Raw genomic sequence first — 12,830 nt, 5'->3', positions numbered from 1 at the left:
GCGATGAACAGAACAAGCTGGGGTCTTATAGTTGTGCTATTAAAGTAGACAAATCAATATAATCGTCATATTTTTCGAATGTCTGGAGGAGGAAACCATAAATTTTACTCTTAAAATTGTATTTTGTATTCTTACGATGTGAGTTCAGAGAATGTGGAGCTGGAGCGACTAGCAATCCGCTAACTGATGCTTTTCTTTATTCTCATCACTTGTCCTCTTGATAAGGTATTGATATTGTATGGAGAAGTTCTCTCTTGGTCAGGGGAGGCAACACAATTTTTAATTTAGTTCTGAAGCTTTGCGTACAGTTTGAAGACAGTGAGTACATTTTCTTGCTTAGTTTCCTCTAACACCGGAGAAAAACACAAGCCCTAATATAATAGGCGCTTAAACATTTGGACAGAAATCAAGGACCAGTGGAACTTTGAATCCTCCATTATGGCTAAATGCCTTTCAAACCAGCGAGTCCAGATCAGACGACAGATGCACATTCGTGATGGTTCCCGCATGCATTCACGGCAGATCTGCAAAGACCGTACGGGGCCCACGCAAATTTGAATCAGGGCTCCTTGTAGCTGAGGAAATAGCAACAGCGAATCGAGAATTCTCTGCAAGTCACAATATAGCCAACCGGTGTAGCCAGCCTTGCAGTTACCACAAATCATGGTCCCGTCCACACTGAGACTTCCACACATATAACTTTATTTAAAGTTGGATTTAGAATAGCTCGAAAAAGAGCTTAATATATTAGAGTATAGTTAATATTTAAGAAATACAGAAAAATGTATAATTACAAATATATATAAATATATATATATGTGTGTGTGTGTATATCTAAAATTACTACGCACATATATATATATATATTTATATCACTGTCTTTAGTTCCTCTTGCTTCCTTACAAAATACTTTTCTTGGCTCCGCACTATCTTTCAAGCTTTGCAACCACCTCATTTCATCAAAAAATACTCCACTGTGTTCTGTGTAAAAAAGAAAAACAAAATACAGAAAAAAAGTCAACATAAAATCAATCAATGTAGAAATCAATCGGAATTAACACTCCTTCATCGTAACACTAAAGAGCAATCCGGCCCGACAAGAATCATCGCCAACAATAAATTCTATACAACAAATTCTGATATTGCCGCTAGCTTCATCAATATTTTGATTGTGTAAGCCCTACACTTGCCAGCTCCCTAGGGAATCATGTTGGCAACCCCCTTAAATACAGAAAATCTTCTCCTCCAAGGAGTTTTGTCCTTTAATTAACTCCCATAAGTGACCAATACAGAATTTCTCCTTACAATGTGTATTCAATATCTAGCAGAGAAGTACTGACTGTTACTGCCGTTATGCGTGATGTCACGCACTCATTAGCTAGATCCCGAGAGGCGCTGCGAGTTAAAAAATACATGTGCTCGATCGAAGTGGGGAATCGTTTCAACGCCCGTTTAACGTCATCGTTTATATTATAAGGACACAAACGTAAGTTTTTTTTGGTTTTGTTTCTTGTTTGTCTAGCCTTTTTTCTGTATTTATAGTTGTAATTTCCTTTGTTTTCCTTTAGTTTTCGAAACCGTACAACGTTCGTTCAAGATTGTAAAGTCCTGTTCATAATTACAAGTACGCGTGTTCAAGTTTGTGTTGTCGTACCGTTTTTGCGTGCACATTTCGTTTCGAAAAGTTTAACCCTCATCGCATACTGGTTTATTGGAACTTATCCTACGTTTATTTGCAATGTTGGGCGAATTGTTCGCCACTCATCGCTAATTTGAAGCGACCACCGAAGGATCAATTAGTGCCTAGTCCACCATGAACGAGGAACCTGCCGCTGAGGGCGCTGGGCCTGGGTTTCCTCCGAACGAAAGCTGTCCCGATACTCGTGTAAGGAAATTAACTGAAAAGGGTCAAGAAGAGAAATTAAGGCGACTGAAAAACGATCAAACTGCCAAAACGACTGCTGTGTCAAAACAAAGGAATGCTCTTACAAACTTAATGGAAGATGAGAACAATCTCCATTTAGTGAAATCAGAGGTCATTGTATTGAACACGTTATTCAAAGAGTATCAAGAAGCACGTGACCTTTATTATTGCCAGTTGACCTCCGAACAGGATCAAGAAAGGGAACTTGATCGCTATGAAAGTAAGGAGAGGTCATTTTTGGAATTTAGGAAACAGGTTATGGAATGGATGAATGTAGCAGAACGTCGCTTAACAGAAGAACTTGATCTGCTCTCAGAAGTAAAATCAGCTTCATCCAAATCGTCCCGTGCTAGCACCCGTTCGAAGAAGTCTTCAGCCAGCTCAACGTCATCTGCACGAGCAAAGGAGAAACTTAAGCTAGCCGAATTACAAGCTGAAAAACAAATGCTAGAACGCAAACAAGCTCTACGAGCAGCAGATGAAGCCTTGAAACTGGAAACTGAAATAGCGAAAGCCCAGGCCAGAGAAAGGGTTTATGCCGATTTGGAAAATGATGGTAACCTAGAAAATAAGGATGGTATTGTTCCCTGTCTCCAGCAAAGTGAACCTAAATTCATGGCTTCAACACCTGCCGCTCATCTTAACCCTGCTGCCCCAGAGTTTCATTCAAACAGTCTAGCTGGCGAGATATCGCCTCCGGCTAACAACGGGACCACTGATGTACCACAAGGAATTATCGCTGCAGCTGATGATCCCTATCGATTGGAACCCCATGAAAGGTCTTTCAAAGAAGTGATGGCCATGCAGCGACAGCAAAATGAGCAAATGATTGCAACCCATCAGCAACTGGCTGCAGCAATGACTCTGCCTCAACCTGAAGTGCACAAGTTTAAAGGAGACCCCATCGAATATGGAACCTTTATCATGGCATTCAAGGCAAGGATAGAGTCCAGAACATTCAGGGCGGCAGATTGTTTATACTACCTGGAACAACATCTTGAAAGGGAACCACGAGAACTTATTGGAGGCTGTCTGCATATGGACCCTTCTGAAGGATATAAGGAGGCTAGGAGGTTACTGGAGAAGGAATATGGGGATCCCTTTAAGGTTTCAATGGCCTATGTGAACAAAGCTCTCGGATGGTCCCCAGTTCGACCAGATGACGCATCAGGACTTAAACGTTTATCGCTTTTCTTGATTAAGTGTAAAAATGCTATGACGAGCGTGTCTCATATGAATGAGTTAAATCATCCTACGAACCTGCAGACCATTGCAAAAAAGCTTCCCTCACATCTCCAGTCAAGATGGCGTGATCGTGCTGCGAAATTGAAAGAGAACGGAAGGATAGCGAGCTTTAAGGATCTCGCTGATTTTGTGGTATCAGCAGCCGAATCAGCGAACGACCCTGTATTTGGCGTGCAGGCTTTAAGTAGTAGCCAGGAAAGGCGCAGAGATAACAGTGGGAGAGATGGCAAGAAGAAGCCCTCGTCAGCAACTAAAACAAGCAACAGTTTTGCCACCGGTATCGCCACTCCCGGCGTAGAGGCTGTAAACCATGCGAACCGAAACAATGCTGGTGGCAAGGAAAAGTTGTGCCCCTTCTGCAGCAAGAACCATGACCTGGATGATTGTGCGGAATTCCTCAAAAAGACCATAGATGAAAGGAAGACATTTCTTTACGAAAGAAAATTATGATTTGCCTGTTACGAATCTGATCATGTATCCAAAGGTTGTGTAAAGAGACGCACCTGCAAGAAGTGCAAGAAACGGTACCCAACAGCATTGCACATTGATGGTTTCACAATGAATAGAGAGAGCGTCAGTAACAAACCCCAAGCGACGGAAGTCCAGTCTATAGCGGTTAGCAATAGACGCATTGATGTCTCTAAACCTGTACAGGACGCACCAAGTTGCAAGGAGTCCGTAGTGCTACATGCCATACTCCCAGTTAAAGTTAAACAGAAGGGCAGTAACAATTCAGTTGTCACGTACGCGTTTTACGATAATGGTAGTGGCGGCTGTTTTGCAACCGAAAATATCAGGAGACAGTTAGGAATAGACGGTGTCAAGGTTATGCTACAACTCACCACCATGCATGGACAGAGTCAAGTGGAAAGCATCATTCTGGACGATCTTATCGTTACGAGCCTAGATGATGAGAATCCCATTGAGTTGCCTCGCTCATACACAAGAGATGAAATCCCAGCAGAACATCATCAAATTCCCACGCCCAGTCTCATAAATCAGTGGTCACACCTTTCCGAGGTTGCGAAGAAAATCCCTGAGCTTGAGCCTCACCTGGAGATTGGACTACTCATTGGCAGCAATTGCCCGCCCGCCTTAGAACCATTAGAAGTTGTACCTTGTCGAAGCGATGGCCCATTTGCCCTCCGTCTCCGCCATGGTTGGACAGTCTGTGGACCTCTCCATGTCCGAACTGATCATGACAAGGACAAAATGATCGCGAACCGAATTACAGTGAGAGAAGTGGAAACGCCGAAGGAAATCATTGCTCCAACGTCATTGCTCAGAATGTTGCAGATGGACTTCAACGATCACACCGTAAGCAAAGCACCGGACGAGCGTGGGCCCTCTCAAGAAGACAGAAAGTTTTTAACTATGGTTGAAAGGGAGACGAAAGTTGTCGACGGCCACTACCAAGTTCCTCTTCCATTGCGACATAGCGATATTATCATGCCCAACAATAAGGAGCAAGCTATCAAAAGAGCAAACTGGCAGAAGAAAAAGATGTCGAGAGATTCTAAATACCGCTCTGATTACGTTTCCTTCGTAAACGATGTCATCGCTAAAGGGTATGCACAAAGAGTTCCAAATGAGTTGCTGATGCCGAACCCAGGCAAGGTGTGGTATTTACCCCACCATGGGGTCTATCACCCGAAAAAAAAACAGAAAAAATACGCGTCGTATTCGACTGTAGTTCAAAGTTTCAGGGCGTGTCGCTCAATGACTGTCTGATGCAAGGTCCAGATATGACAAACTCCCTAGTAGGCGTGCTAACCAGATTTCGTGAAGACCCCGTAGCCTTCATGGGGGATGTGGAATCCATGTTCCACCAGGTTACAGTTCCTCCTGAACAGTATGATTACCTTCGTTTCTTATGGTGGCCAGATGGCAATCTAGAAGCCGAGCTACAAGAGTATCGGATGGTTGTACATTTATTTGGAGCGGCCTCGTCGCCAAGTGTCGCTAACTTTGCCCTTAAGCGAACCGCAAGGGATAACGAAGATAAGTACGGTACCTTGGTTGCTGACACGCTGCGAAATAACTTTTATGTGGACGATTGTCTACGTTCCGTAAGCTCGGAAGGTAAAGCAGTCGAGCTGATCGAAGGTCTTCGGCAATCCTGTAAGAAAGGTGGATTCCGCCTCACCAAATTCACTTCCAATAGTCGTGCAGTTTTAGAGTCTATACCAGAGGATGAGCGATCGAAAGAAGTCAGATCAATAACTCTTGACTGTGACAACCTCCCTATCGAGCGTGCCTTAGGGATACAGTGGTGCGTGCAATCAGATTGTTTTGGATTTCGAATCGTCATTAACAGCAAACCGTTTACAAGACGAGGAGTCATGTCCACCATCTCATCAATCTTTGATCCCCTGGGCTTCATCGCTCCTTTCACACTTCTAGCAAAGAAGCTGTTACAGGATCTTTGCCGCAATGAAGATCTCGACTGGGATGACGACATTCCGGAAGACTGCCGCAGTAAATGGCTAAGATGGTGTGGAGAGCTTCCGTTACTAGAGCAGTTTCACATTGATCGGTGTCACAAGCCGCCGGGTTTTGGCTCAGTTGTCTCCAGACAGCTCCATTTGTTCTCCGATGCAAGCACGGTGGGGTATGGATGCGTTGCCTACCTACGTCTAATGGATGACATGGATCGCATACATTGTTCCTTTTTAATGGGGAAGGCTCGTCTTGCACCTATTAAGACCGTAACAGTCCCACGCTTAGAATTAACTGCAGCAACCGTGTCTGTTCGCGTGGGACAAATGCTGTATGAAGAGCTTGAGGTTAAGCCTGAGTCTATCATCTATCACACCGACTCGACGACGGTTCTCCGCTACATAAGAAACGAGCGGAAGAGGTTTCAGATATTCGTGGCAAATCGTGTGCAATTGATCAGGGACTTCTCTAGTCCTGTGCAGTGGAAATACGTGGACACCAGTAGCAATCCGGCAGATGATGCCTCAAGAGGGCTTTCCGCCGCTGGACTTCTACAGCAGCAACGCTGGTCAAATGGTCCACACTTCTTAGGGAAATCAGAAAAAGACTGGCCGCAGCAGCCCTTTCCAGTCGGTGAGGTTTCAGATGACGACCCTGAGGTCAGAAAAGTTGCTTCCGCCGGTACCATGGTAACGGAAGCCACGGCTACGTCAGTTAACAAGCTAATAGAATACCACTCGAATTGGTATCGTCTGAGATTGTCAGTGGCCGCATTCCTTAGAATCAAGGCTGTACTGCGAAAACGGAAGGAGATTAGAGCCCAGGGTTCTCTCGAGATAGATTCAGACCATGGTCAAGCAAGGTCGGGCGTGAAGTCACTACAAGCTGAAACGAAGGTAGTGGGTGACTGCTGCGTACCGCTCTCAGTTCAAGAGTTTCAAGAGGCCGAGATGGCCATCCTTCGCTTTGTACCGTCGCAGTTCTTCAGTAGAGAGTTTGACGCTCTCAGACAAGTCAGTGACAAAGACGGCGGAGACGAACGGGGTCGGGCAAAGCAAAAGAAAATGGTGCTGAAGAAAGCAAGTTCCCTAACTCGACTGGATCCCTACATTCATGAAGGCCTCCTTCGTGTTGGTGGCCGCCTTAGCCGCGCTGACGATCTTCCAGAAGAAACGAAACACCCCATCATCTTACCTCGCAAGAGTCACGTTACGAACTTGATTATCAAACGCCTGCACGAACGCCTAGCACACGCAGGCCGCGGTCACACACTTGCTAAATTGAGGGAGAAGTACTGGGTCACCGGTGCCAATGCTGCTGTTCGTCACCTAATCGCAAATTGTGTTACTTGTCGCCGTAATCGTGCCCCTGTCGCTGAACAGAAAATGGCTGACTTGCCTAAAGACCGAGTGACTCCAGCCCCGCCATTTACGTATACTGGCGTGGATTACTTCGGTCCGTACATGATCAAAGAAGGTCGAAAGGAACTCAAACGGTACGGATGCCTTTTCACATGTTTAGCAAGTAGAGCAGTGCATATTGAGACCGCCAATTCTCTCGAAACAGATTCATTTATCCAGGCTCTGAGGCGATTTATTGCTCGTCGTGGGCCTATCCGAGAGATCCGGAGCGACAACGGAACAAATTTTGTAGGCGCTAAGACAGAGTTGCAGCAAGCAGTTTATGAAATGGACAATGAGCAAATCAGAAGCAGGTTGCATCAAGAGGGTACGGATTGGATTTTCAACCCACCGAGTGGCAGCCACATGGGCGGCATTTGGGAGCGGCAGATTCGCACTACCCGCAAAGTACTCACTGTTCTACTCCATGAGCATGGCTCCCGTCTGGATGACGAATCCTTTAGGACTCTACTATGTGAAGTTGAAGCTATCATTAACTCGAGACCGCTAACATTCGCTTCGAGTGATCCCGATGATCTCAACCCACTAAGTCCCAGCAATCTCCTGACGATGAAAACCAGCGTTGTACTTCCCCCAGCAGGAGTTTTTCAACGTGCAGATGTCTATATGAGGCGGCGCTGGCGGAGAGTGCAGTATCTGGCAAACTTATTTTGGACGCGTTGGAAGAGAGAATATCTCCCAACTCTCCAACCTCGTTCGAAGTGGAACAGTCCCAAACGGAATCTAGCTGTCGGAGACGTTGTCCTGTTGAAAGACGACAACTGCCCGAGGAGTGTTTGGCCAATGGGACGAGTCATTAGTGCGGAATCAGACAAGAAGGGGTTGGTACGCACGGTTCATTTGAAGACCCAAACCTCCCAACTACGCCGACCGGTTGACAAGGTTGTCCTCTTGCTAGCTAAGGAAGAACAATCGTGCCTCGATAATGAACAATGAAACAAGAAGCTCGTAAAGGCTGAACCTTCATGGAATATTCATAGTCCCTATTTTCTTTAAGCGGATGGTGTGATGGACTAGACTCGTTATCTTTAGCAAAGGACATGACAAGTTATTTTTCATAATTATTACTTTATTTTTGTAGCTAAGAGCTTTCCATGTTAAGCATCGCTTAAGGGGTCGGGAATGTTACTGCCGTTATGCGTGATGTCACGCACTCATTAGCTAGATCCCGAGAGGCGCTGCGAGTTAAAAAATACATGTGCTCGATCGAAGTGGGGAATCGTTTCAACGCCCGTTTAACGTCATCGTTTATATTATAAGGACACAAACGTAATTTTTTTTTGGTTTTGTTTCTTGTTTGTCTAGCCTTTTTTCTGTATTTATAGTTGTAATTTCCTTTGTTTTCCTTTAGTTTTCGAAACCGTACAACGTTCGTTCAAGATTGTAAAGTCCTGTTCATAATTACAAGTACGCGTGTTCAAGTTTGTGTTGTCGTACCGTTTTTGCGTGCACACTGACAATAGCTAAAAACATCAATTGGGGGATTTTAGGTTGATCCAATACAAAACTCTCCAAACCAACTTCATAAGAACTCTATGGGAGACTGTAAGGAGAATCAGTTTAAGGAGATCTTGCTAGTGAAGTTGTAGATAAATGAGCAATTAAGATAAAGGCAAAGAACGAAAAATCGTAACATCTCAATAATGAAGTCAGTTAATTCATACAGAATAGGATGATTCCTTGTAAAAATACACTGGCCCAATCAAAAAAAGAAAACATAAATATACATTTATAATGCAGTAAATGTTTTCACATACACCATATACATTTATAAGCCCTACACTTCCCAGCTCGCTAGGGAATTATGTTTGCAACCCCCTTAAATACAGAAAATCTTCTGCACCCTGGAGTTTTGTCCTTTAACTCCCGTAAGTGACCAAGACAGAATTTATCCTTACAATATCTATCTTCAATATCTATCAGAGAAGTACTGACAATAGCTAAAAAGAGTAATCAGGGGATTTTAGGTTGATGCAATACAAAATTCTCCAAACCGACGTCTTAAGAACTCCATGGCAGACAGTAAAGGAGATTCAATTTAAGGAGATCTCGCTAGTGAAGTTGTAGATAAACGAACAATTAAGATAAATGCAAAGAACAAAAAATCGCAACATCTCAATAATTAGGTCAGTTCATACAGAATAGGATGATTCCTTGTAAAAATACACTGCCTCAATCAAAAGAAGAAAAAAATAAATATATATTGATGAGTCCTACACTTGCCAACTCCCTAGGGAATTATGCTTGCAACCCCCTTAAAAACAGAAAATCTCCTCCTTCCTGGAGTTTTGCTCTAACTGAGATGACTCAAGGACAGGTTTGTAATCTCTTCTCTAAATTAGATGAGAGCAGAACTCAACTGCATATTCCAAATGAATTGATGAGGATTGCTTCTGAGAATCTCTCAAAAACCTTCAAGGCATTTATTTCTATGGAGTCCACCAAGACTAGCACAGTACCACATATTTTCAAACTATCTCCAGTGACTTCAATCTGTTTATAGACATGGCATATCATCACTGCACCAGGAGAGAACCTGCCCATATTACAGTTCTATCACCCTTTAGTAGAGTTCTTATTGATCGATTGATTGATTGATGTACTCATTTACTCAACTTTAATCATACAGATCTTCATCCTTTATCATCCTTTATTGTGACCAAGACAGAATTTCTCCTTACGATATCTAATATTCAACAAGTATCAGAGAAGTAGCGAGAATAACTAGAAAAACATAAGTCAGGGGATTTTAGGTTGATCCAGTAGAAAATTCTCCAAACTGACATCATAAGAACTCTATGGCAGACAGTAATACCCCATTCACACCAAAGCCTAAATATGCTTTAAAGCTGTTTTGTTAAACATGGTTTTACACAACAGCTCCATAGAAGCTGCTCAAATCAATATTTGGTTGACTTCAAATGTGGCACATTGAAAAAACAGTTTAGCAATTGCTTGAATCTTGTGGAAAATTTAGTTTTTCAGTTCTCTGCTTCTGATTTTTATTCAGTTAAACCTGGTTTAACTAAATTTCTACTGTATTTAGATCATTCTTGAAATACATGATTGTAATCACAGTCTCTTTAATTAACCTCAATTGACATGAATTTTTAATGATTCTGTCATTGTTGTACTATAGTCGTTTTAGCAAATTTTTTCTATTGAGAACTGTTATAATTAGAAATTGAAAAACTTAAAACTGAAAAAAAAATTAGGAGGTCGCTCTGTGCGGGAGCAAGCACAACCTATCTCACAATTAATAGCTAGCTCCCATTAATACTTTTTGTAAAACTGATATGTTGACATATATGCCTCATAACTGCACATAGGTTCCAAATTGCTACATTGGAGACATGTGTGTCATGCATGTGACACATATGTCAGATAAATTATTTTACATGTATGTGACATATATTTTACATATATCTGCTACATATGTAGGTGACATATATGTTACATGTATGTGACATATGTCAGACATATGTAGGAGATATACGTAAAAGATATGTGGTTTTGGTAAGGGCCATTAGAAAAGAGAGCCTACACTTTGCTATTTTCAAAATAACCAGCCATTTTAGGAAAGAAAAAAGTCAGAGGTAGTTCAAGTGGAAGTAAGATTCTTATAAAATGTAGCTGCTTGACTCCTCATGCAGGTTTTGTAAGTTTTGCTTTTTGAAATGAAACCACTGAAAGCAGGCGTTATACCTCAGTATGATCATCAATGGTAAAAGTGAGGCAAAACTGAGTAAAATTTTCAGGTGGGTTTTCAAGCATTAAGAGACTTTAAAAAATACTTGACTTAAATATTGTAACCTCTGCAGAGAGTGAAGATTGATTTTTTCTGATGTTTGTTACATGAATGTTTATCCCCTCTACTAATGGAATTAATTAAAGTGCCTATAAAATGTGCAGTAGACCAACCATGAGGATAAAGTAAAACATCCATTTGGGGGGTCTTTTAGCCCTTGAACTCCCAAGAATTGATGATAATTAATTGTGACCTCCAATTGCTACACATTTCCTGGTAAAAAAATTTGGGAGAATTGAGTTTAAGACCAAGATAACTTCTACCGAATAAGTTTGAGTATTGTAGTGCGTGTAGCTTAGTGCCAACCAATTTTCAATTGTGTAGGAAAATGAAAATGAAATTTCATTTTAGTTTTTCGCCGCGCTGTAAAAAAAAGAAGTTGGACTTCAATATTTTCGTATGGAGTTTGGAAAAGGTATTGCAAGTGAAGTCAAGTAGCTATCTTGAAAACAGGGAATGGGGAATCTTTAAAAGCGGGACTCTCAAGTAGCGAGAAACTTTGAAACGAGAAATATTTAGAGGCGTGAAATGAACCCGCCGAAATGAATGAACGGTGTGGTGAGGTTGCTCTTTTATCCAATTTTACGCAAGGGAAGCATGGAAATTCACGACTGTTGACAAAGGTAAAACTAGGTTGCAATTGGAAGAGCAGTCAGCTGAAACCTTGAACGCTCAAAATGGTGAAATTGTTAAAATTATTTAGGCAGGAGAATCTTTATTTTCATCAACATATTTGGTTGCTACAATTCTCTTTATAAGAAAGCGTAGTGAAGGGCTTAATTTGTCGTTGTTTGTTCAAGGATGAAATAAAGAACTTTTTGTGACCAAAATGTCGCTCTTGTTCATTGACAGTCATAGGAAACGGTACTGTCAAGCACTGACTTTAATGAGAAGGTGTGGGAAGGCTTTAGAAACGACTACAATGGGATTAGGCGGAAAATAAAACTTGATGAAAGGTAACAGGTACGTAAAGAAACATAAACATTTCGCGCTTGAACAAAAACGTAGAAAGCTGAATATTGTAACCCAAAAGTACTAACTGTAGCCATAGTTAGTCCCTTCTACTAACTATGCTTTAGCACGCTTAAAATTTGGAAACTTTATACTCGTTGAAGTTTGCAAAAAGTTTTGAAAGATTTGTTGGCTGCTTTATGGTATGATATGAAATATTCGCTTGAACATGAGAAGGACTTTGACTTGAGTTGAAGAATGGAGAAGCATAATATTTTCTAGAAAATTGTAGTTCTTTGGAAAAAAATGGCTTGCAAGTTTAAAGATTCCTAGGTGCTGTAGAAGATTAGACATTTTTGAAAAACTATAAATGTTATAAATAGGTTGTACCCGAATGAACAGCGCGCATTATCCAAATGGCGTTGGTTTATGGCCATGCATATGGAGTAAAGTTGAAGCCTAAGCAAAATTGTTGTAAGTGAGCAATTAACTTACAGAAATCCTGCGATTGGAGATGAATTGCAGCTACTTCTTTGCGCAAGAATAGCGGTCCGGGCCTGTGGATAACCATTTAGATGGCAATATAGAGTAGCGTGCGGATGGTTGCTGTGAATAAATGTGCGTAGCGACCCGTATGTAGGTGATGACGCGTGAAGGCATGGTGACGTTGCATTTGAGCGGCAAAGTGTAGTGAAGTGAAGTGAAGCGAAGTGAAGTGAAGTGTTAGTAATGGCGGGCGGGTTGAAAGCAATAAAGGGTGGAGTTATGTTGTTTTGGTTGATTTAGGGCCGCCTGGTGACGGAAGGGCATCATGAAGCCTGGAAGTCCGTAAGCCTTGTGTATCATTCAAAGAATGGAGTGATAGAAGACGAGGGCCAGGTGGAAAGTGTAAAAGCAACTCTGTATGTTTTTTGCGCAAATAAATAAGCATGGCGCGTGGAGTTTTTGAGCTTGTAGAGTGGGGGTTTTAGGTGTGGTGTTGAAGAAGCGAGTTGCTTTTAGACTTAGTTTGTGGTTTGATATATCCTGGAAGTGGTACGGG

The 12,830-nt window shown here is 42.0% G+C and overlaps 2 protein-coding genes and 1 long non-coding RNA gene across 3 annotated transcripts; 2 read left to right on the top strand and 1 right to left on the bottom strand.

The window, feature by feature from the left end:
• Positions 1 to 175: 175 nt before the first annotated feature.
• Positions 176 to 12,617, bottom strand: LOC148734002 (uncharacterized). Its single transcript, XR_015999117.1, has 2 exons — positions 12,284 to 12,617; positions 176 to 981 (listed from the first exon to the last, which is right to left on the bottom strand). It is a non-coding gene; the product is annotated as an uncharacterized LOC148734002 (long non-coding RNA).
• Positions 1,347 to 3,740, top strand: LOC148734004 (uncharacterized). The gene is made up of 2 exons (XM_088754792.1): positions 1,347 to 1,486; positions 1,569 to 3,740. Exon 2 carries the CDS (start codon positions 1,814 to 1,816, stop codon positions 3,617 to 3,619), a length of 1,806 nt encoding a protein of 601 aa, XP_088610918.1. The 5' UTR covers positions 1,347 to 1,486; positions 1,569 to 1,813; the 3' UTR covers positions 3,620 to 3,740.
• On the top strand, positions 4,915 to 8,451 carry LOC148734003 (uncharacterized). Its single transcript, XM_088753948.1, has 2 exons — positions 4,915 to 8,298; positions 8,381 to 8,451. Exon 1 carries the CDS (start codon positions 4,915 to 4,917, stop codon positions 7,963 to 7,965), a length of 3,051 nt encoding a protein of 1,016 aa, XP_088610074.1. The 3' UTR covers positions 7,966 to 8,298; positions 8,381 to 8,451.
• Positions 12,618 to 12,830: the final 213 nt, after the last annotated feature.

Source organism: Stylophora pistillata, chromosome 3 (assembly GCF_964205215.1).
Source record: "Stylophora pistillata chromosome 3, jaStyPist1.2, whole genome shotgun sequence".
Lineage (NCBI taxonomy): Eukaryota > Metazoa > Cnidaria > Anthozoa > Scleractinia > Pocilloporidae > Stylophora > Stylophora pistillata.
Note: the sequence above shows the minus strand (reverse complement) of the source record. Positions and strands in the feature narration are given on the sequence as shown.